Source organism: Enoplosus armatus, chromosome 13 (genome assembly GCF_043641665.1).
Source record: "Enoplosus armatus isolate fEnoArm2 chromosome 13, fEnoArm2.hap1, whole genome shotgun sequence".
Lineage (NCBI taxonomy): Eukaryota > Metazoa > Chordata > Actinopteri > Centrarchiformes > Enoplosidae > Enoplosus > Enoplosus armatus.
In genome coordinates this window covers 16433550-16454924 of record NC_092192.1, presented here as the reverse complement: position 1 = coordinate 16454924, position 21375 = coordinate 16433550, and the positions used below count along the sequence as shown (strand labels likewise).

Here is a 21375-nt window from a genome sequence, read left to right as displayed (position 1 = left end):
GTCAACTGAATGGCATAATGAGGGCTTGAAAATAAGCTACCAGTGATGACAGAATATTCTACAACATGGTAATAATAAAAGTATTTGCTTTAATATCTTTATCTAATGCAGACAACAGATTTGTAAGATGTGACAGGTTGAGCTGTAAAATAAGTTGGATACTTTACCAACCCTGCCACAATGCATTGTGAGTTTTGAAAGGGAGGGTTTTTTTACATTCCAGTCGTGCTATGAACGTCACCAGCTGTTTCTCACGCAATTTTACTTCACAAACAGTGATTTGCGACTACTGATAAACATTCAGTTGTCGCCATGTTGAAATTCCTCCATGATCATGTGCCCAGGTGACACACCTGTCTGTCACTCACTGGCTGTCAGCTGCTGGGACAATCTGGTTCATAGATCTATAAAGGGACAGGCTGGACTTGTCTGTTTCTATTGCGCCTGCTCTCGTCCTCTGAAGTAGGAGTGCTGAATTGAAGCTGGTATACACTAGACTGTATTATGTTGCCAAATAAACAGCATGCTGTTGATTGATGATGTGTTCATTCCAGATGTTAGTACGTGACAAGATTGTATTTGTAAGAGGGAAACAAGACGTCATTATTAATGTACGCTGACTCACTCATCACTGAGGCAAATGTCAGATTTTTAGCCTACTGCTAGTAAGCTTTAAAAGGACCTTCATACTCTCAGACACCATTGTGACATAATTAGCATTAAGGGATCAGTTAAGGATCCTCAGGGTGCTTTGAAAGATGAATGCTTATATATATTCTAAAAAGGACAAGATTAAGAATAAGACATTTCTCACAAGATTTTTTTTTCCAAATAAAGATAATTTAGAGAAAGTGTGTCTGTAGCTACAGTATACAAATAGGCATTTAGTTTATTAAATTTTTCCCTGCTATTTCTTTCTCTGCTGCTCCACCATACTAATGCTGGCAAAAAATGTGTTTCCAAATTTAATCAAAATCAATGTGTGTGAAATTGAATGTTTGAGTTAAAGGTATGTGAATCAGTGAAATGTCCTAAAGCCTGACAGAAAACGTGAAGATGCAGCAACTTTCAGTTCATCAGATCTTTAGAGCTTTAAGTATCACCTAAGATTATTATTGTTATACTCCCTTATTTTGTGTATAAGGTCAAAGGTAATTCCTATTAACATCCTTATCATACACTAAAATGTCATTACGCAATCAGAAATTGATACCAAGTATGTGCCAAATATATCGATCAGTGTAGATCTATATCATGTTCATGATCATATTATGTTATTTTCTAAATAATTATTATATTTCATTTTTGCACTTATAGTATAGGTATAGTTTTGGTTTGTTTCCAAAACATATAGTTGCATTTTAATAAATTAAATTAAATACAGCCAGAGAGACTAAAGTTTAATGTAAATACTTTAAAAACATATCAGTGGATAAAATAGCTAAAGGTATTGATTTTATTTGTATTGTTTTCAAACTGGCCTGGTCATGTGGTGCCCTGTAAACAGCACTCGGTCATCTGCAGGGTGCATGGTGTGTGAACATGCTCAGAGTGTGTTGGTCATCAGTGTAAATGCAGTGAGTGGCACGGGGAAGCATGGCCCACAGCAGCCTCTAGTGAATCTCAGGGGTTACATCAGCTCGGTCCTGCAGCAGGACTGCTCTCCTGCCACTTGGCTTCTTTATAGATAAGACTATATGAGTCATACAGCCCCTGAATGAAGCATCACTCGCTGGCTCTCCTGGATCCTTTCCCTGTGCGCAAAGACGACACAAAATGCACCACATATGGTGGCGTTTAAGGTGGTGAAATCCACACAATATTTAACCAGTAAGCCTGGTGAATGGATACAAGCATATTACAGACTATATTATTGAACCTATGGATTGTCGTGATCAGCAGGCATAGCTACATATTGGTGGACATTTTTAAACACTCCTATGACCAACAACATTTTGCAGAGGCCACTTTTGTTCTTTGCTGTTTCACTACAAGCATTAATTAGATGTTGTCCGCTGAAGTCAAAATGTTGCCCATGTATCAACTAACTAACTAAATCATCACTTTGTCCAAAATGAGCACAGCATCTGCATTTATACTCGTGGCAAGACATAAATGCAGGTCACAAGTTGACAGCCAGTCTAATATTTCGGCTGAAAGTGGGCAATATACTGGAGGGGAGAGAAACAGTAACGTTAACTGCGTTTTGCCTCAATTAGACACAATAACACAACAGCCGCACAATTTTTAAAACTCACCTCGTTTGTGGCCAAATTAAAAATGGAAAGCAAAGCCAGAGCAGAAACACCAGAAAAGAAAAAAAAAACACAGAGATATCCAACAGGTTTATCCGACCCCGCTGGAGAGGTTGATGCTGAAGTTAACACAGACAGTTTCCTCTCAGCAGCAGGAGCACTGTTTCCATGGCAATCAGGCGTCACGAAATTTACGGTAAATCACGACGCTCGCTCTCTCTCTAACTACCCAGTGACAGCCACTCAAGTTTGGAATAAACAATGTATGTTAGAGCCGTCCAAACGCGTCTGAGCAGTTTGATAAAGTTTGACTTTATTTGGCGGAGCACACCGCTGTGTCAGGCTGAACTACCGGCGTGCCACCGCACTGCCGAGCGCTGTTGCGGGGTGAACATCACATCAGACGGAGTGAGTCATCCTCTCTCCCCGCCGTGATCCACACCGTAAATCTAATCATCAATCAGCCGCCTTCACCGCCCACTACTCCGCCGGTACAACGCTACATCCACTTTTATCTGTCTGCACTCACTCACCGGACAACAACAAAGCGGACGTCCGCGTTTAAGCATTAAAAGTGTCGTGTTTTAATGTTAACGGTCAGTTTTTTTCTTTCATTCACATTTTGCGAGGAGGAGGAGGAGGAGGAGGAGGAGGAGGAGGAGGAGGAGGAGGAGGGCGGGAGGGGGGGGCAGCTCCCTCCTGACGTTGAGTGGAATACCGCCACCACGTGACGCTGACGTCGCTCATATTTTGGTAAGACATCAGGAAGTGCGGAAGAAGGCGAAGACCGAAACCTGAAACGCTGAAGTTTTACTGACAAGTTTCGCTTTATTTAACTCCTCTTTTCGCGGACTTTCCGCGAGGACTTGATCGTGTAGTTGTTGGATTCGTGAAAAGTCGCCTCAAGATGCCGAGCATGGAAAGTATCCTTTTAAAACAGTGGTGAGAAAAGGGACGCCAGACTGTGGTGTAACGTCAATAGCTTGAAGACCGAGCATAACAACATGACGGGACTGGCGAGATTTCTGCGCGACAGCCATTTGAAACATTGCTAAGTAGGTCAGATATTCACCAAAGGTACAAGTGCTGCTTTACTGAATAACCTGAACATTTCGTAGTCAATTCCAGGCGTCGTAAAATGGGACAGAAGTGGGCTGGAGGCCTCGGAAGCGTCATTGCTAATGGCTGGAAATACCCAACAACTGCCACTTGGTGATTGACAATGTAACCATGAAGTTGAGGTGTTGGTTAATACTCCAAATAATAACGTAAATAATGTGCTCGGTAGTCTTTACATTTGACGTGTTTAACCCAGGTAACCTTGTTGTGGTGAAGGTTTCACAGGAACTGCTTTAAACATGTGCAAATACAAAGGAAACTCTAACAATAACAATTACATAACCTGTATTTGTTACTGCATGTCTACTCAATGAAGAGTGCAGTCCATGTGTTTATTTTAAACCAAATGCCAGACATGGGTAAACCCATTGAGGAAATGAAGTAGGAACATACAGCCGAGGTTGGATTACTAACCCGAGCAAAGCAGGCAACTGCCCCAGACTTCAAGGGCCCAGAGGACTCTGGATCAACACAATTATTTTGTGATTATTGGTTGAATTGCGCTGATTTACTGATTTACAGGGGCTCATGGTTTATTTTTGCCTCCAGAAAGGGGCAGAACTATATTATAGTTTTGATCAAATGCATTTCCAACAATTATGAAGGATCTGAGGCGAGATAACTACATAACACATGAGAACAGGGATTTAGAGGCATGGTACATATATGTCAAGACCTCTCGCTGCTATTTCTTCCTGCAGTAGTCTTTAGAGGTGTCCCCAACAATACAATGGGTCATCCAAAGTTGTTTGTTGGGTTTGTTCTTCTTTAACCTTATCACAGACAACCTCTTCAATTTGAAGATGGCTGCCAAAGAACTCCAAAGAAATTCCAAGAAATGTGACAAGGAGGAAAAAATAGAGAAGTCTAAAGTCAAGAAAGTAAGTTACACCTCTAAAGCCAATCATCAAGATGGAACATTATGAAAGCCTGCTGGCTGGTGTTGGCCGCAGAACATTTTTACTGAACCTCCTTTTTATTTCTGTGTCGTCTCTAGGCTATCCAGAAGGGGAATACGGAAGTGGCGAGGATCCATGCAGAGAACGCCATCAGACAGAAGAACCAGTCTGTGAACTTTCTGAGGATGAGCGCTCGGGTAGATGCGGTGGCAGCGAGGGTCCAAACTGCACTTACAATGAACCAGGTACATTGAATACTGGGTGCAGCTGTAGTCCTGGAAAATCATTTGTTTGTTGTCATTTTGGTTTCCATTTTAGTGACGTGTTTTATTTCTCAGGTCACAAAATCTATGGCTGGAGTGGTGAAAGGCATGGAATCCACTCTGAAGAGTATGAATCTGGAAAAGGTAGTGTCATTTACATGTCAAATGATATTGTCTTCCATATTTCTTTTTAGCAAAAACAATGTAATTGTCACAACATTTGGTAACAAATTCCTCTGAGTTATAAAACATTGTCTCAATCCCCCTCCTTTTTTTCAGATTTCAGCCCTCATGGACAAATTTGAACACCAGTTTGAAACTCTGGATGTTCAGACAGCCCATATGGAGGACACCATGAGTAGCACAACAACACTCACCACACCACAGGTACATTTCTCTGCTCTACTTGCATATTCTCTCTTGTTGTCAGACGGTGTGCTTTAAAGACACATTCATTGTAAATCTAATGTGTGTTTCAGAATCAAGTGGACTCATTGATGCATGAAATGGCTGATGAAGCAGGGTAATCTTTTCATCTTTATATAAATAATATTAAATCACACATGCAGGTGTTTTAGACTGTATTATTCAGTATAATGTAAGCAAAGATGTGTTTTTCATCTAAAAGTAATGTTTGAATGTTGGTGTGTGCATCATGTTTAGATTGGACCTGAACATGGAGCTCCCTCAGGGACAGACAGGATCAGTGGGAACCAGCGTGGCCTCTGCAGAACAGGTACACATTCACACTTTGTGTTCAAGTCTTTTCACATCTGGCCCTGATATATAGAAACAGATAGTATACATAAAAAACTTGTATCGGGTTACATAAACCAGATTGCTGATAGCAGTGCGAAATAAGGGTGTATTGCATAGAATGGGTGAAAAGGACACAGGAAATGTGATTTCAGCAAATAAATGTAAACTTGATACTGTATATTTGTCAAATAAAAGACTTTAAAAATGCAGTATTTGTAAAATGTTTAATGGAAAGGATTCTCCAAATCACCCTGATTCTTCTCTCGTCTCCATCTTCCTCACTGATGTCCGTCTTTGTTCTCTCTTGTCCAAAGGATGAACTGTCTCAAAGGCTCGCCAAACTCAGAGATCAAATGTAAAGGACGGCCGCAGTGAGCCGGCAACATAATGCAGAGATCTAGGACGCCCGTACTCTACCTGAATATTACTCCAAAACACCTTTTATTTACACAGTTGTCTTTCTCTCCTCTTTACATCTCGTGTCTCTGTCGAGGAGCTACCGTATCATTGTTTTGTTTTTCAGCAGATAAGGGCCCTTGTTGGTTCTGTGTTTATAATACCCTTTGGATACCTTTATGTACACTAACAAAGATGCTGTTTATGGAAAATGTATGTATTTCTTAAATACACATATTTACCCTTGAGGAAGATCTAACATTATTGTTTATGTATACTTAAGAACCTCATACATTTTTTTATAGTATGGAGCGTGGCAGTTATTACCCCGTATTTATAGGCTAATTTCAAATACTCGTGGTGAAGAATTATGACTTATGGTTTTGGACTATAGGATTCAGTTTTTGGTTCATATGTGCATGATTGCAGAAAACATAAATTCATTTTCTCTTCTTGGTATCGGAGTGTGAAAGACCTTTTCCCTTAAGGCTGAATTGACGTCTCGTGTTGATTTGTTGTATTTTACTTCTGACATATATTTTAAGAAGATACCAGATGTTTAGTCTGTGTGTTTGTCTGGTCATCTTCACTATTTTCACTGATCATTTTGGGAAGGGGTTACAGTTTTGAGATTACTGTAAGTAAACAATAAAATTTTATAATACTTTTATCTCTTTGCTTTTTCAATAAATTGATCATCATTTTCAGTGATTCCATATAAATCTCCATTCCACCTGTAGTGAAACTACAAAACAAAGTCACATACTGTATATCCTTGACTCTTTGACGTCTCTGAAATTTCAATGTATGTTTTTATGTTGAAGTATTGGCGCGCGCACACAGCTGTCGGATAAACAGGAGAGGAAGGGTCTCATTCGTTCAACGGTTGAGACAAAGTACACCCGGTATAAAGTATCCGTAAAAAATGTCAGAAATTCGGGTACTAATACACAACACATAGGACCATAATTTAAGTATCATGGTATGAAGTGCATAAATATGAAGCCCTGAAGTTAAGGACAGCCAGTGAACAGTATAGATCAAGTAGGTCAAGACATGAAACATACATGCAAAAATCTTGCAAATGTTGTCCTGCTACTGCTTTTCATTAATATCTCTGGTCTCTTTCCTTTGACAGACTAGAGGTCAGACAGCACATGCATAGTGTGTTCACACTGCTGTGTGTGCACAGTATGTCAACAAAAATGCAAAGTGAGAGAATTACTGAATGAAAGATTGCATTGCGGTACAGAAGCTGGTGGAGAACAGGCTAGCCTGCAAAAGAATTAGCCCATTGTATTTGTTGTAACATTTCTGTTCATTTCTCATAACTATACAAACGTGCAGTTTTAAGGTTTCAAAAACAGTAGGCGTATTATATTATGGCATATATGTCTGTTATTGCACCGTTTTGGATAAAAAAAATCCCAAACAGTACCATACCGACACATCCGGAGAAACAATCAAAAGCAAGAATAAAACAATCAAATGAGAAATAAAAAAGGACAAATAAAAGAGTGGGCGCCATTTTTGAGTGTATGATAGAGGTGCCTTGACCCCTCCGTAATCATGACTGTTCACTGCCTTCTAGTGGTCATTGTGAGGAACTGCAACACTATTATATTGGTGTATAATAACAGCATTAATATCCTTATATTTCTTTGTTTATTTCTACAGTTTTCAATACACGCTCATAGCAGCGTCAAGGCGTGATAGCATAGTAATACTTAATGTACAACCTTCAGATTAAACAAGTCTAAATTACACAATTACAGCCAAAAGACCGAAGACTGTTTATTTCCCACAGTGGATGAAGACAGCAACTTTGCTTATAAACTGATCATCGTGCATGAGGTGAAAAAGTCACCCACAGCTGTTTACTGTGGTCCCTGAAGCAGATGTCTGTGTGCTTTACAGCAGTAAATGTTGACCTGGCAGTCCATATCTAAACTGCATGCAGAAAAAGTCAGATTTTACCTATTCATACAAAGGATAATAATTTAATTTCACATTTTAGGACATACCGTAATTACTTTGTTAGAGACACAAGTTGGAAAATGTATTGATGTTAACTACTATTTATATTAATTTATATTAATTATTATTTACTTAATGAGTTACCTAAACTCAAATAATCCTGCCAAAAAACGACTAAATCAGAATCTATAGGAAACTAAACTGTTTATTTTGGATTGTTCACATGTTATTGATGTTATTTTATTTTGTTGTTGGCCAAAAATGAGACTCATGAGTGAATTTTACATTCTTGAAAAAAGAAGTTTGTCAAGGATGGCGAATGCAACCCTTTCAAAAGCCGTCAGTAGTTTCTTGTAAACAAAAATCCTACTGTTGGTCTACTAGTCTGATTGCAGTATGCTTGCATTTTTGAATGTTTCCCTTGTGCAATTTTACATCTAAATGTACTAGTGGTTTTCACTAAAACTACTGCAAACAATCTAAGAAAAAAAGGTATATTGTTATTTTTTCCTGTGTTTTGCCTGTTAGGCATCTTTAACTTCCGTTTACAAAAATCACTAAGACTGCAGTCCCTAAACTTGCCCACAGTCCCAACCCTAATTTGAAATTTTACAACCTGAACCTAAACGTAAACATTTGATCTGTGAGTGTCCTCGATGGTGAACACGAACTGGGAACGGAGCAAAAGCTGTCTGTGAGACCAAACTTGGGGCCATAGTGGTGTGCCCATCATGTGACTTTGGCGTAAACAGGAAGCAGCTGATCTTGACTTCACTGCCTGCTCCTACCAAGTAATGTATAACGTTACAACTGTATTCTTGAAAACAAATAAAAACTATAGTCTCAAATTGCCTGAATTTAAGTAACCGTTCTATCCTGTCCGGGTAAGTACACGATACACTGCTGAATTTTAACTTAGCTAGCTAGCCGTTTAGCTTGGCTAAGCTACCTGACATTTATCTGGACTGTCTGTCGTGCTAGCTAACTTAGCATTAGCTAATGTGTTTATCCGGAACAGAGAAAATTGTTTTAATAAAGTTAGTAAACTGTTTATATATTCTTTTGAGTCTAATAAACCCGTGACTGGTTACATGTTTGACTTGTTCGTCATTTAAACGTTTAAATGTGTAGTTAAGTTAAAACGCATTTTTGCCTCAGTAAAGCTAAGTGACAGCTAGGTGAAAATATTTGTGTTTGTTCAGCAGTTGAAGGAGAGGAAGAGGAGAGCTGCTGCGGATACGGACTAAAGTCATCTGACTTGCAGCTCAGAGAAATACTCTACATCGTGTCTGCTGAGGGGGATGTCAAGCACAGCAATGAAGAAAAAGGTGAAGCATTGAGGCTGATCATTGACACTTTGTAGTATCACAAGCAGTGGTGAAGTACATTTACTTAAGTGTTGTACTTTCCATTTCATGCATCTACCCAGCCTTTTAAATTTGGAGCTTTAGCTGTTTTCAAGTCTTAAAATGATTCTGGCAGCTGTAGTAATACCCACCATAATAACTGAAAATGCACATTTTGATATGCAATATTTTGTATTTTCGATCTGTCCCAAAATAAACATAAATCAGAATTTAAAGGTATTGCTCAACCAAACCATCTACCCAGGACTTGTAAGAACATTATAGGAAGGTTCCCACTTCTATTCTGCACTTCCATCACAAATTATCCTTCTTTAGTTTCATTCTTTAAATTACTCTGGTGATTTTAACAGGAGGAGGTTACATCCTACTGTCACAGACTTATTAGACATGGTGGGCTTTTTATTGCAGATTCTAAACTTATTTAGACTCATTATCTTTCAATGTGACAGATTTTTGGAAAATCATAAAGTTGTATACAATTAAAATGAGGAGATTTAGTATTGCTCCTTCAAAACTATATATTATATATATATACGTATATATATATAATATATATATATATATATGATATTATAATATTCCTGGCAGTATCGGGAATTCGGGAATTGCTGCTTCTCTATAAGTAAAAAATCTGCATATCTCTTCCACCACTGAGTAGAGGAGAGGACAGACAAGATTTTAGTTTCAGTGGAGGTCTCATCTGTTATATTTGTGCTTTCAGGTGTTACTGATGGGAAAAAGTGGGTCTGGAAAGACCAGTATGAGATCAATCATCTTTGCCAATTACATAGCTCGAGACACGCGCCGCCTTGGAGCTACAAGTAAGAGTACTTGAAAGAAAAGTGCTACATGAAGATACGGTTTTGATGCTGGGTGTTTCTTTAATCTTAAAAAATCTTTTCATCCTTTGTTAAATGAAGTTGACGTGGAGCACTCCCATGTACGGTTTCTTGGCAATCTGGTTCTAAACCTGTGGGACTGTGGAGGGTAAAGTACATTGTTTGCCATCTTTGGACCATCTTTTACAATTCAGTGTCTTTCTCCTGATCTGAAACCCTCTGTGAAACAGTGCTCTGTGCTTCCTTTACCCACCAGACAGGACACGTTCATGGAGAACTACTTCACCAGCCAGAGGGACAACATTTTTAGAAATGTAGAGGTGCTTATTTATGTATTCGACGTTGAGAGCCGTGAGCTGGAGAAAGACATGCACTACTACCAGTCGTGTCTGGAGGCCATCCTGCAGAACTCCCCTGATGCTAAAGTGTTCTGCCTCGTTCACAAAATGGATCTGGTGCAGGAAGACCAGAGAGATCTGGTAAGCTTAGCCATTTTTATTTCTTTATTAGTAGTGGTCCTCCTCTCTCATGTGTACATTTTTGCTCTCTCACAGACATTTTTTTTGACATGTAACATTTTTGGTGCTCATAGTTGTAGAACTTTATTGATGTCATTTAACTTGAAACTGACAATCATAAGACAAAGTTGTTACCAGTATGAGAATAAAGAGACGGTAAACCATTTTATATTTTATTTGAAGGCTCACTAGATTAACCCTTAACTCTGAAATCATTACTGTGACATAAATCAGCCAGTCATGACACTAGGAACAAAAACTACCTCTTACAAGACAAATAAAAAGATTGTAAAGATATTGTTTTTAACTATCTTTAGGCTGCTTGCATCTACACATCTGTATTAGATAACGATGATGATGAATATGCAAAACTATTTTGGCGGTCACAACAGCATGCGTCATTCTGTGAAGGATGATGTAGAATGAATGCAAGATGAGGTGAAAGAATATGATTGGATAATGAGTGATTTTTTTTAGCTGTCAAAAACCTGTCACCTAGGCAACGATTTCACCAAATAAACTCACATGCATCAATGAACTTTATGACTTCTGTTGGATTTTAGGGTGCCTCTTAACATCTGGTTGAAATGACAGATGAAAGTTAGCCTTCTTGGCCCATTTGACAGTTTTTGTTCTTTTTTTCTGTTCATCAATGGACTCTTTTGAAATAAACTGAGGTGCTGAACAACAATGAATCCTGACGTGATGTGCGACTGACTGTCTTTACTGTTTTCACAGATCTTTAAGGAGCGTGAAGAAGATCTGAAGAGACTGTCCAGACCTCTGGCTTGCACTTGCTTCAGGACATCAATCTGGGACGAAACCCTGTATAAGGTTGTGACAATTGACTGGTTGTCATGTTCAGATGTTGGGTGACGAAGTTGGCACTGTAAGAAACATGTTTAAATGTCTTTGCAGGCCTGGTCCAGCATAGTGTACCAGCTCATCCCAAACGTCCAGCAGCTGGAGACAAACCTGAGAAACTTTGCGCAGATCATAGAGGCAGACGAAGTTCTTCTGTTTGAGAGAGCCACCTTCCTGGTGAGAGCAGCCACTTCCCTCTAGCACGACAGCATCTGGGCAAAACATCTGGATCTTGTAATGAAAGTCTTTTCTTTGTTGTTTTTGCATGGTGTTCTGTAAACGCAGGTGATCTCCCACTATCAGTGCAAAGAGCAGCGCGATGCTCACCGGTTTGAGAAGATCAGTAACATTATCAAACAGTTCAAACTCAGCTGTAGGTGAGTTCACTTTCCAAGAACGCCACCTTCACTCCGCACATCGCCTGCTGAATCTTTCTGGTGTTTCTGATTATCTATTTATTTTTTTTATTCCAGTAAACTTGCAGCCTCTTTCCAAAGCATGGAAGTGAGGAACTCCAACTTTGCGGCCTTCATTGACGTCTTCACCTCCAACACATATGTCATGGTCATCATGTCGGACCCCTCCATTCGTAAGTAGCGATGCTGACGTTCTCTGCAGCGAATGTGCAATTAAGAAACCAAATCAGCATAATAAAAAAAATCCATGTTTCCATTTTTCTAGCATCTGCAGCCACTCTCATCAATATCCGTAATGCTAGGAAACACTTTGAGAAGTTGGAGCGGGTGGATGGACCCAAGCACAGCCTGCACATGCGAATGCGCTAACCTGTGCATTTGTCCCAGTGGATCCTCTCAGCCAATCAGTCCACAGGCCGCAGACGACATGTTGCGGCCTCCCAGCTCCAACACATATGAGCAGCCCTGCACTGTTTCCTCTATATCTTCACATTCAATCACAGTTATTATGGGAGAAATCATATTTTCTTTTGGTCTAATTTCTACAGCGATCATAAGTATCTTGAACAGCGATACATTCTGTTGAAATATTTGCCCTAACTCGACGCATTTAAGTAAAATGAATAGTTGTGTTTACTATGAAAGGGGCTACCTTTGCTGTCACACTTTGTCTTATACAGTAGATTCATTCACTCCATGCAGTGAATCCCAGTGATCGGGGGATGTTGTCCCCAAATGATGAAGCAGCAGATACTGTTTGATTTTCAAATGCAGTTTGTAAGCTGTTACACTTTGAAAGTACGAACAATATAGTTATATTCAGAAAAATATCATTTGCAATGTGTTTTTTCCTGCTTTTATTTTTTGATCAGCATTTACAAAAATGTTATGAACAGATATACATATTAGTACATATTTACTTTCTGTAAAAACCATCCTGCTCATAGATGGTTCATGTTTGCCTTTTATTCACTGCAGCGTCTCTGGCCTTTTGACACTCACCAGTTGTCTCACCAGTTGTCCCATGCACATGACATATGGTGGCAAGTGTTTGATGTGGTAGGGGGTTGGGCCTGTGTGTGTGTGTGTGTGTGGAGGGGGGTACAGGACAGTTCAGTGCACCTGTTAAGCGAGTTGCATGGAGTTGACAGCAGTGTACGTGCAGATGAAGCAGCATGTTTCTAGCACAACACAGTGAGTTCATTTCAGTGAATTTAACGTTGTGGCCAACAGCTGAGTTGAGCTTGTTGTAATCCCCTTTGTTAGTATCTCAATTAGCACTTAAAGCCACTGAAAACTTAAACCTAAAAGTTATTCTTTTAAACATTTATGGCATGAGAAACGGCCAAGGATATAAACATCTTTAGTTGTTACTTATCAGGAGTTTAATGCCCAGAAACTCAGCTAATCTGCTTCATCAGGACTTAGTGGGTGTGGCTTGATCAGATTTGATTGACACCTGTCATCAGATTTTGATTTGAATGGTGCTAAACTCTGATTGGTGCACAGAAGTATGCCCCTCCTACTTTAAACCAGCACGAAGAGCACAGAGAAAAGAAGAAATGCAGAAATATCTCATGGGAAATAACCAAAACTCTGCCTACTTTGACAGAAAATGGTGCACTCACATGGGACCCCGTCACTCATAGTAATAATCTGAGAGAGAAAACACGTTTTCACAGCCTTTAAATGAATCTGTCATGTTAATGTGCTGTAAGAGGTGCGTTAACTCTGTCCAGACCCTGTTTCCGTGCTGCCTACCAAATACCACTGAACACTTTGTTTTCAACATATAGCCTTGCTCCAACATAAGATACATTTTGGATTCAACGTTTGAAAATGCTTATATGATATAATAATATGTCACACTGGATTTCAAACTGAACTGTTGCTCTTAAATCACAATCAAGTGCTGCTTTTCTTCAGCCTGTAGGTAAGCTGTAAATGCACTGCTGTGATTGGTGGAAAATATGTTGTTATTGTCTTTCAGTCTTGACAGATTTTAATACAGGCTAGTACTGCTTTAATATTTGCAGCCTGTATAAAACTGAAAGGTTGTCATTCTTAAGGTCAAGACTATACATGGTCTTCTTCTCACTTCTGCTTCTCATTTATATCAAAACATTGTTTGAGCCAGACTAAATTTTGGTGCCGTCCAACCACAACCTATATCTAACTAAGTAAGCATGGGTTTGATGATTAGAAAATATCTGGGAATCTTAACACTGGGACAAAGTTGGTTGTTAAGTGAAAGATTTAGAAGTCTAGATTACATAGAAATATTGTTTCCACCACATTTCAATGATATATTTCGATATAGTCTACCCCATTGAGACATTTTTAATACTTAAATCAAATTTAGCTCATATATAGAGATAATTTGGTTAGCGAATGGTTACTGGGATCTCATATCTTTGTACTGCTGATAACACAGGTTTGATATCTGAACCTGCCATTTAATATGATACAAAAGAGAGACTTCATATATAGGCATGCTGTTCGAGCAGCCTGCAGCAGGTGTAGTAACTGGAGATTTGTCCATGGTACTTGATCCCACCCACTCCTTCAGGGGGCTGCAGGGGACATGCACTCATTACCTCCTGGCCCTTTATTATAGCCAGCTCTGCTACAGAGGCATTGTTCCAGCTGCGCTTATCGGCACTGCTCATGTGGTTGAGTTGTATCCTGGAATGCAGAGGCTGAATAACTGGAAAATCCCCAGTCCCTCGCTTCAGAGACTGGGTCTGCATAATAGAAAAGGGAGTAAGAGACAAAGTGGCTGACTCATTTTAACATAAGACTGGTAAATGTAATTTTATAGCAAATAAAAATCTCACTAAATTGAAGCCTATTTGCGGCACAACTGAAAAAACAGAAGCAACTGCAAATTGCGAGTGAGTCACTTCACTAGAGCCCAAATCATTTTCACTGCAAGAATTCGCCTCAAAGAAAATGTCAAAAGCGTGTTGTGATAATCGTCATAGTACGCCTGATTCAGGTCTAACCTGGAAAATAAGGGCACTGGAAAATAATTGTGTTTGTGTACATGAACTCAGCAAATCACCACCGTCTCTCCTTGGACTTTTTCCCCAGGAGGAGAAGCAAGAGACGAGGTGTTCAGGGCCAGAGCATAATATATGTCAAGAGAACTGAATCCCTCCGCTGACGCAACCCAACACAAGATGTTTACAAGTGACCCAAAAACTATAACAACCAGCAGTTTTCAGTGCTTTTTAGTCTGAAATAGAGAAAGTCACATTTAAACTTAATTTGCAGGTTTTAATGTACTCTAGTTTTTTTTTTTATGTTTTGGGCTCTTTTTGTCCTCTGTTTGCACAATATTCCGATGTAGAGACCCATCTGTATGGGCAGCAGGCCCAGGGTCTGTTTCATTGACTGTCTCTGCATCTGCATCCATGTCATCGCTTGCATCTGCGCCGCAGTCCGTTTGATTCAGCTGCCGCTCCAGCAGAGTGATGCGCTGCTTCATCCGCTGCTGAGTGTGTGTGTATTCGCTGAGTAGACGGGCAAAGCGAGTCTGAAGGGTGTCCAGAGAGGACTCCAGCCTCTCCACCTTCTCCTCTGTGTCCTCTTTGTGCAGTCCGCCGCTGTCTGCGTTCTCATCCAGCAGACCCTCCTTCATCAGGATCTCCCGGCCCCTCTCCTCGAGCACAGTCTTAGCATCTGGATACTCGGTCACTGCCTCCATCAAGTCGTCCTTAGAGAGGCAGAAGAGATCAGAGTAGCCCAAGCTGCGAATGTTGGCTGTGCGACGGTTTCCCATTTTACTACCTTTTATGTTCAGAATGCTGATTTCCCCGAAGCAGCTGCCAGCGGTGAGAAGAGCGTACTGTGTGACTCCGTCATCAGCCACCACAGCCAGCTTCCCCTCTTTAATGATATACATCTCCTTTCCTATGTCCCCTTTTCTGCAGATGTAGTCCCCTGGACTGAAGACCTGTGGGCGCAGTTTGAGCACGAGCTCCACCAGCAGTCCTGCCTCACAGTCTTGAAAAATGCGCACTTTCTTCAGGGTCTCCAGGTGTACATTAATAGCAATCTCAGCCCGCAATTTGTTGGGCAAGTTCTTCAGCACCTCCTGCTCGTCTACTGCTTTCTTGTTGGTCCAGAGGTAGTCAAACCATTTAATGACACGTGTCTCCAGTTCTTTGCTGACTTTGCGGAAGTGCATGTAGTGTTTGATGGCGTCGATCCGAGCTTGAAACTCTGCACGCGTGGCGTTCATGTTGGCTATCATGGAGCCGACGTTTCCCACAATTGTGGCAAAGATCAGCACCCCGACGAGAAAGTCAAAGACCACAAATAGGTACTCTTCATCTCGCACGGGTGCAGGCATTTCTCCAATAGTGGTAAGAGTAAGAGTCGACCAGTACAGGCAGTAAACGTAACTCCGAGTCAGGGAGGAATACTCAGGCTTGGAGATGTTTGGGAACACCCACGTGTCAGAGCCAAATCCTAGAGACTTAGATATAGCGTAGTAGATGCAGGCATTCCAGTGAATGATGACCAGGATGTAAAGCACCAAGTTGCCGATTCGGAAGATGTTGGGATAGTTGGTGCGTGTCTCAGTGCGGTCAAAGAATTCAAACATGCGCGGGAAGCGCAGCAGACGGTTAAACCTGAGCTGTGGTGTGTGGATGCCGGTGGTGATGTACGCCAGGTCAGTGGGCAGGATGGACACTACGTCCAGCTTGAACTGTAACGTTCGGACGTAGCTGTCTCTAAGCTTGGCATGGTCCTTCACCAGCAAACCTTGTTCCAGGAACCCTGAGACAAGAAACACAGAGCACAAATTCAGTTGAACGCTGATCTCAGCTCACTGTTATGTGTTATCTCTGCAGATCACTTCACATTATGAGATGAAGCTGAGCTGTTCAGCAGCTCTTTGTTTTGTTGTTTTGCAACTTTAGTGTTTGGCGCTCTCGTTAACCCTGTTTCCAGCAGACACATGCAGCTGTTTTCACTGAACATCTCTGATGAACCCACGGTATGCTACCTGTTCAGCACCAAGCGGCAGACAGATACAGTTAGCTGGTGAACATAGTGGAGCATCTAGCAGCAACTTTTGCCAATTTCCTCCAGGATTGTCATATTTTTTTCAAAAACATGCCATCATAATAATTTGAAAGATAATTTATCTTTGAATAATCACATAAAAAATATACACATGGGCACTTCAAGGCTTAGAAATTATGTTGTGTAATGCAACTACATAGTGTCTTGATGCCAGAAGCTGTATTTTGAAATAAGTTACCTGTGCGAAGTCGGACACATGTGTCCATTATGTACACAAAGTCAGAGAGGTAGTCCAACACCAGCCAGCAGATGTAATTGCCCACCTGTAACTTGTCAAAGCATGCCCTGTGAATATAAAAAGAAAAAATGATTTACTGCTCCACTCTAAAAAGTGGACTGTGCACCCATTCACTACATCCATCACCCATCTCTGGAGACTGCAGGGATCGACAGATAACGACTGTGGTGTTATTACCTCGCTACAACAAGGAACCAGTTGTAGAGCACCGCCGTGGCGATAACAAATAACCAGCGGTAGTAGGCGTTATCGGATGGGGAAACCACAAACAAATCCCACTTTTTCCTAAAAGCATGGAGAGACTGCAAATAAGACACTCAGACACAACAGTGGCTTATGTTTCTGTAGAGCATATTACTGCAGAGATACACGGAAGGATAGGGGGTATCAACAGTATTTTAAGTTTTACAAAGGTAGTACTATGTTGTACTGTATTGCATTACAATGTACTGGTGTCTCCCACTGCATAAAGTGAATATTAAAGTGCATAGTAATGGTTCAGGGTAACAGGCAGGCAGGCAGGCATACCTAAAGATCCCTTTGGCATTGTTGCCATTGGCATCTGGTTGCGTGTTGCTGATGCGGCTGGGGGCTGTTCTCAGCTCAGGGCCACGAAAGCGCTCCAGGAAGGAGTCCGGCCGCTCCTCCTCCTCCAACAGACTCCTGTGCGCCCATTCCCTCAGTCTCACCACCAGGCTCACCAGTCTGACACACACACACACACACACACACACAAGAAACACAAGAAACACAAGAAACACACAAGCTCTGTAAAAATGAAATATCGTGTGAATCAGACCTTGAGTTACAATTCTGGTCATTTGGTCTGGCAACACCTCGTAACGTTTTAAATAACTTTCTCAATATGTATGAAAACAAAACCATGACAGTGACACACAAAGGGACACTTCTTCAAGGAACAGCTTAACAACTCACAACCATATTAAAAACATCAAATGAATCTGCTATTAATGTATGTCGCCATGACAGAGAGGACTGGCAGTCTCACCAAACACTATTGCTCCAGCACAAACACAACTACAGCTGTCAGTGTCTCTCATGAAGCCAGACAGAGAAAGGGTGATGGAAAAATCACTGACAACATGTCTTTCTCCTCAGAAAGGTCAAATAGTAATAAACAGTAATAGTAATAAATGTGAAACTTTTTTTTCTTTTACCAAAAGCAAAAAGGTTTATTGGAAATATTGAGAAACCAACTTAGTTTGACTACAATATCATTTGGTTAAATGATTCTGGCAAGGAATCTCAATTAATGTTTAAAATGGTACGAGACAGCTTTAAACATATTCAATTGTTTGGGGAAATCATCCTCAAGCCTTTGATCTTGGCATCCAGTATATGTTTTCGGATACAATCACTGCCTTTACTGAAAAATATTAATAATAATTGTTTTATCTTTCTATTAGCAACTGAAAGAATCATCTGTCAAACAGGGCAACAGATTTTTGGTCTCTTGAATTGTCTTCAGCTGATCTTCTTGGTTTTCATCACATGATTGTACTTTCTTCCCAAGTACATCAAGAAGAGGTTTTACACAATGACAGAATAATATGGAAAACCTTCTCTCTGGTACATACTGTAAACTGTTTCATCTGACAAACATGAGCAACATTTTGGTCATCAAGGCCTTTGTGAGCTTGAGTGTGTGTTTTTATCCAGCCTGTGACCTTAAAAAGACCCCAAAAGAACAAAACCCCCTCTGCACATATTTTAAACTTAGACAGTCATGGACAGTTTTTAAAAAGCCAAACTCTGAGCAGTCAGTTTGCAGGAGGCTGATGTGCAACAGCTGGGTTGTTAGAGCTTTACCGTGAGATAGCTCCGTTCCTTTGGAAAGAGTTCCTGGAATTGCCTCCGTGCGGGTCGAGAGCAGCGACTCTTTGTAGCTCTGAGGATGTGTCATCACACACAGATGGCACCCTGAGAGATAAGAGCAAAAAGAAAACACACCAAAAAAAGTTCTCACTTTTTTTTGTAAAAACACAGTAATCTCTGAGACATCACAACACATGATTTAACAGTTGTCACCTGCTGAGAATACTCTCGGCTCTCTCGATCTCCTCCTCCAAGGTGGTCTTCACTGACAGATTGTGTGGCGACCGGTCTCTCTCCGTCGCCTGGCCCGTCATCTTCAGATCTGCAGGCGTTGACAAATACTCACATTACAGCCTGTTTTGCGCTCATCTCTTCTACGTGACTGGGAGTGCTGAACATGTTTTCAGTTGACTTTCCCTGTAGTGACACTGTGGCACCAAGTGTTTATGGTTAACAGAGAGTCTCTGGGAGTTTTTATGGTATGGTATGACAGATTATAGTCAGGGGACAGGAGGGGGGACGACTGGGACTGTCTGCAACAGTCCCTCACCTAGCCCGTCACACAGCAGCTGGTTGCTGTGGTGACTGGAGCACCGGCACGAGAAACTCAGTGACATGATACTGATGCTGCATTGTTTGAAATACAATATGGACATGATGGAAGTTCACCTAAAATCCAATTACAAGCACAAAAGGTAGAGACCCTCACCCCAAAATGTGAGGGCACTGACACACTGCAGCGCAGACAGATGACAAGGCGTTTAGGCGACTGTTACCATTGTGTGACTAATTGTTGGATCATTAACGAAAACACACACACAGTCGGCCTGAAGCTCTGTGGCTCAGTGAGCCAATCAGCTGCTCTCCCTCAGGAGCCTCATCACTTAGGAAACCAGGAAACTGAAAGCAAAGAGTGTCCTGTGTGATGGCTGCAGGGTTCACTAAGCCCACTGCAAAAAGTGGTAATGTATTCATTTATTTATATTGGTGTCACTTTACTTTATGGGTCCGTAATTTCCAAATAATCTTGTAGAAAGTTTCCTAGAAATAATTTGGGTGTAATTATAGGATCAATTCCAACTAGTTGCAAGTGTAATCTAGACATTTGTGTGTAGGAAAACATAAAGATAAAGTTGTAATAAATGAGAAATGAATAAATATTTACTTGGGTTTAAATGGCGCTTTTCTTTCAGGGAAATTCCTATTTTCCCTTTAATTAGTGCCAAATTACAAAGTTATTTCTAGGAAATTATTAGCAAATTACAATACATTGTAGGACAGAGCTTCTTCTGGATTTACTAGCAACATGAATATCGTGCCGTGAATATCAAATGAAACAGTTTTTTCACTCAAACAACAGTAAATGAATGTCATTGCTAATGTCAATATTAGTCATTAAATTGTATTCTTAACAAACTAGAAAATATGGAGTATTAGCATTGTTATTTCCTGTTTTCCAAAAAAAAGAAAGAAAAGAAAATCATGGAAAAATAAATCAGTTCACACACATCTTTAGTCTTACCTTTAGTTTCCTTCAGTTACTCCAATAAAATCCTCATGGTGACTTCACACAGACACACCCAGAGCAGCTCTTCCCCGGCCAATCCATCCTCAGTGGCCACAGTGGACGTTATGAGAGGAAAAAGCGAACGACATCCAACAATCCTGAAAAACAATCACAAGTCCTGTTCTGAAAACATTTTCTGTGAGTCTCCTCCTGAAGTGTGCAGGGACACGTGGTTCGTCCTGATCCTCAGATGGACCGAGCACATGCAGGAGGCTGGCAGGATGGGGAGACGCAAGGCGGGGAGATCTTTGAATGGTTAACAGCCCAGATGTCAGCCTTAGACTGAGGAGTCCTCTGGGAGAACCTCTTGGCAGCGCCTTTCCTCTGCATGTCTCTCACACTGGAGAATAGTGAGAAACAGCAGGAATACAGCAGACAATTCAACAGATTATATATTATAGATATATTATTATTGATATTTGTTGTGTTTGATTTTCAGCTTTCTTTATGAATCATATATTGATAATATTGTGTATATATATATACTATACCATATATATTTATTAGATATATATCATAGATATTACATAATGTTTTATGTTTGGCTATTTACTTGACATTTCCTTAAAAATCTCCACTATTCTCATATTTGTCTTAGTAGTGCATTGACATATTTGCCTAATATGATATAATATTACTAACTACCTAATATTATTAATATTACACAATTTACTTTTGTTTTTACTTGAAAAATTGGCTTGCAGTGGTCGACAAATTTGTGCTGCCAAACTTTGTTTTTTTTTCAACCCAAACCCATTGATTTGGGTGTATTTTTACATTGTTGTATTGGTACTTTTACTAGGATCTCATTAGGACACTTGGACTGGTTGTTGTTGTTTTAATAGATTTTTGATGTCTCAGGGGTTTGTGATTTGACGCTATCTTTTTAAATCCAAACTCTTTCCAACACCAGAGACACTCTCTGATGCAAATGGAGCTTGAAAATCCAGACGATGATGAAGGCC

At 40.4% G+C, this 21375-nt stretch overlaps 3 protein-coding genes across 3 annotated transcripts; 2 read left to right on the top strand and 1 right to left on the bottom strand.

Annotated features, from left to right (window-relative positions):
- Positions 1-3022: 3022 nt before the first annotated feature.
- Positions 3023-6361, top strand: chmp1b (charged multivesicular body protein 1B). The gene is made up of 8 exons (XM_070916946.1): positions 3023-3178; positions 4158-4255; positions 4372-4518; positions 4612-4680; positions 4816-4923; positions 5016-5059; positions 5200-5272; positions 5610-6361. Exons 1-8 carry the CDS (start codon positions 3163-3165, stop codon positions 5652-5654), a joined length of 600 nt encoding a protein of 199 aa, XP_070773047.1. The 5' UTR covers positions 3023-3162; the 3' UTR covers positions 5655-6361.
- A 2066-nt stretch (positions 6362-8427) lies between these two features.
- rraga (Ras-related GTP binding A) lies at positions 8428-12500 on the top strand. The gene is made up of 10 exons (XM_070917982.1): positions 8428-8552; positions 8871-8996; positions 9757-9856; positions 9956-10022; positions 10131-10353; positions 11131-11226; positions 11311-11433; positions 11542-11633; positions 11730-11845; positions 11938-12500. The coding sequence occupies exons 2-10, from the start codon at positions 8970-8972 to the stop codon at positions 12039-12041; spliced, it is 948 nt and encodes a 315-aa protein (XP_070774083.1). The 5' UTR covers positions 8428-8552; positions 8871-8969; the 3' UTR covers positions 12042-12500.
- Positions 12501-14961: 2461 nt separating this feature from the next.
- cnga2b (cyclic nucleotide gated channel subunit alpha 2b) lies at positions 14962-19157 on the bottom strand. The gene is made up of 6 exons (XM_070917679.1): positions 19057-19157; positions 18838-18948; positions 17536-17712; positions 17185-17292; positions 16948-17054; positions 14962-16460 (listed from the first exon to the last, which is right to left on the bottom strand). The coding sequence occupies exons 1-6, from the start codon at positions 19155-19157 to the stop codon at positions 14962-14964; spliced, it is 2103 nt and encodes a 700-aa protein (XP_070773780.1).
- Positions 19158-21375: the final 2218 nt, after the last annotated feature.

Bases quoted from the DNA above. Each gene is read 5' to 3' on its own strand.
- chmp1b (XM_070916946.1), top strand. The intron at 4,256-4,371 runs GTAAGTTACACC...TGTCGTCTCTAG, and splicing joins AGAAGTCTAAAGTCAAGAAA to GCTATCCAGAAGGGGAATAC. The intron at 4,519-4,611 runs GTACATTGAATA...TTTATTTCTCAG, and splicing joins CTGCACTTACAATGAACCAG to GTCACAAAATCTATGGCTGG.
- rraga (XM_070917982.1), top strand. From the start codon at position 8,970: ATGTCAAGCACAGCAATGAAGAAAAAG. The intron at 10,023-10,130 runs GTAAAGTACATT...TTTACCCACCAG, and splicing joins AACCTGTGGGACTGTGGAGG to ACAGGACACGTTCATGGAGA. The intron at 10,354-11,130 runs GTAAGCTTAGCC...CTGTTTTCACAG, and splicing joins AGGAAGACCAGAGAGATCTG to ATCTTTAAGGAGCGTGAAGA.
- cnga2b (XM_070917679.1), bottom strand. From the start codon at position 19,157: ATGACGGGCCAGGCGACGGAGAGAGACCGGTCGCCACACAATCTGTCA. The intron at 17,713-18,837 runs GTAAAGCTCTAA...TGTGTGTGTCAG, and splicing joins AGGAACGGAGCTATCTCACG to ACTGGTGAGCCTGGTGGTGA. The intron at 17,293-17,535 runs GTATGCCTGCCT...CCATGCTTTTAG, and splicing joins AATGCCAAAGGGATCTTTAG to GAAAAAGTGGGATTTGTTTG.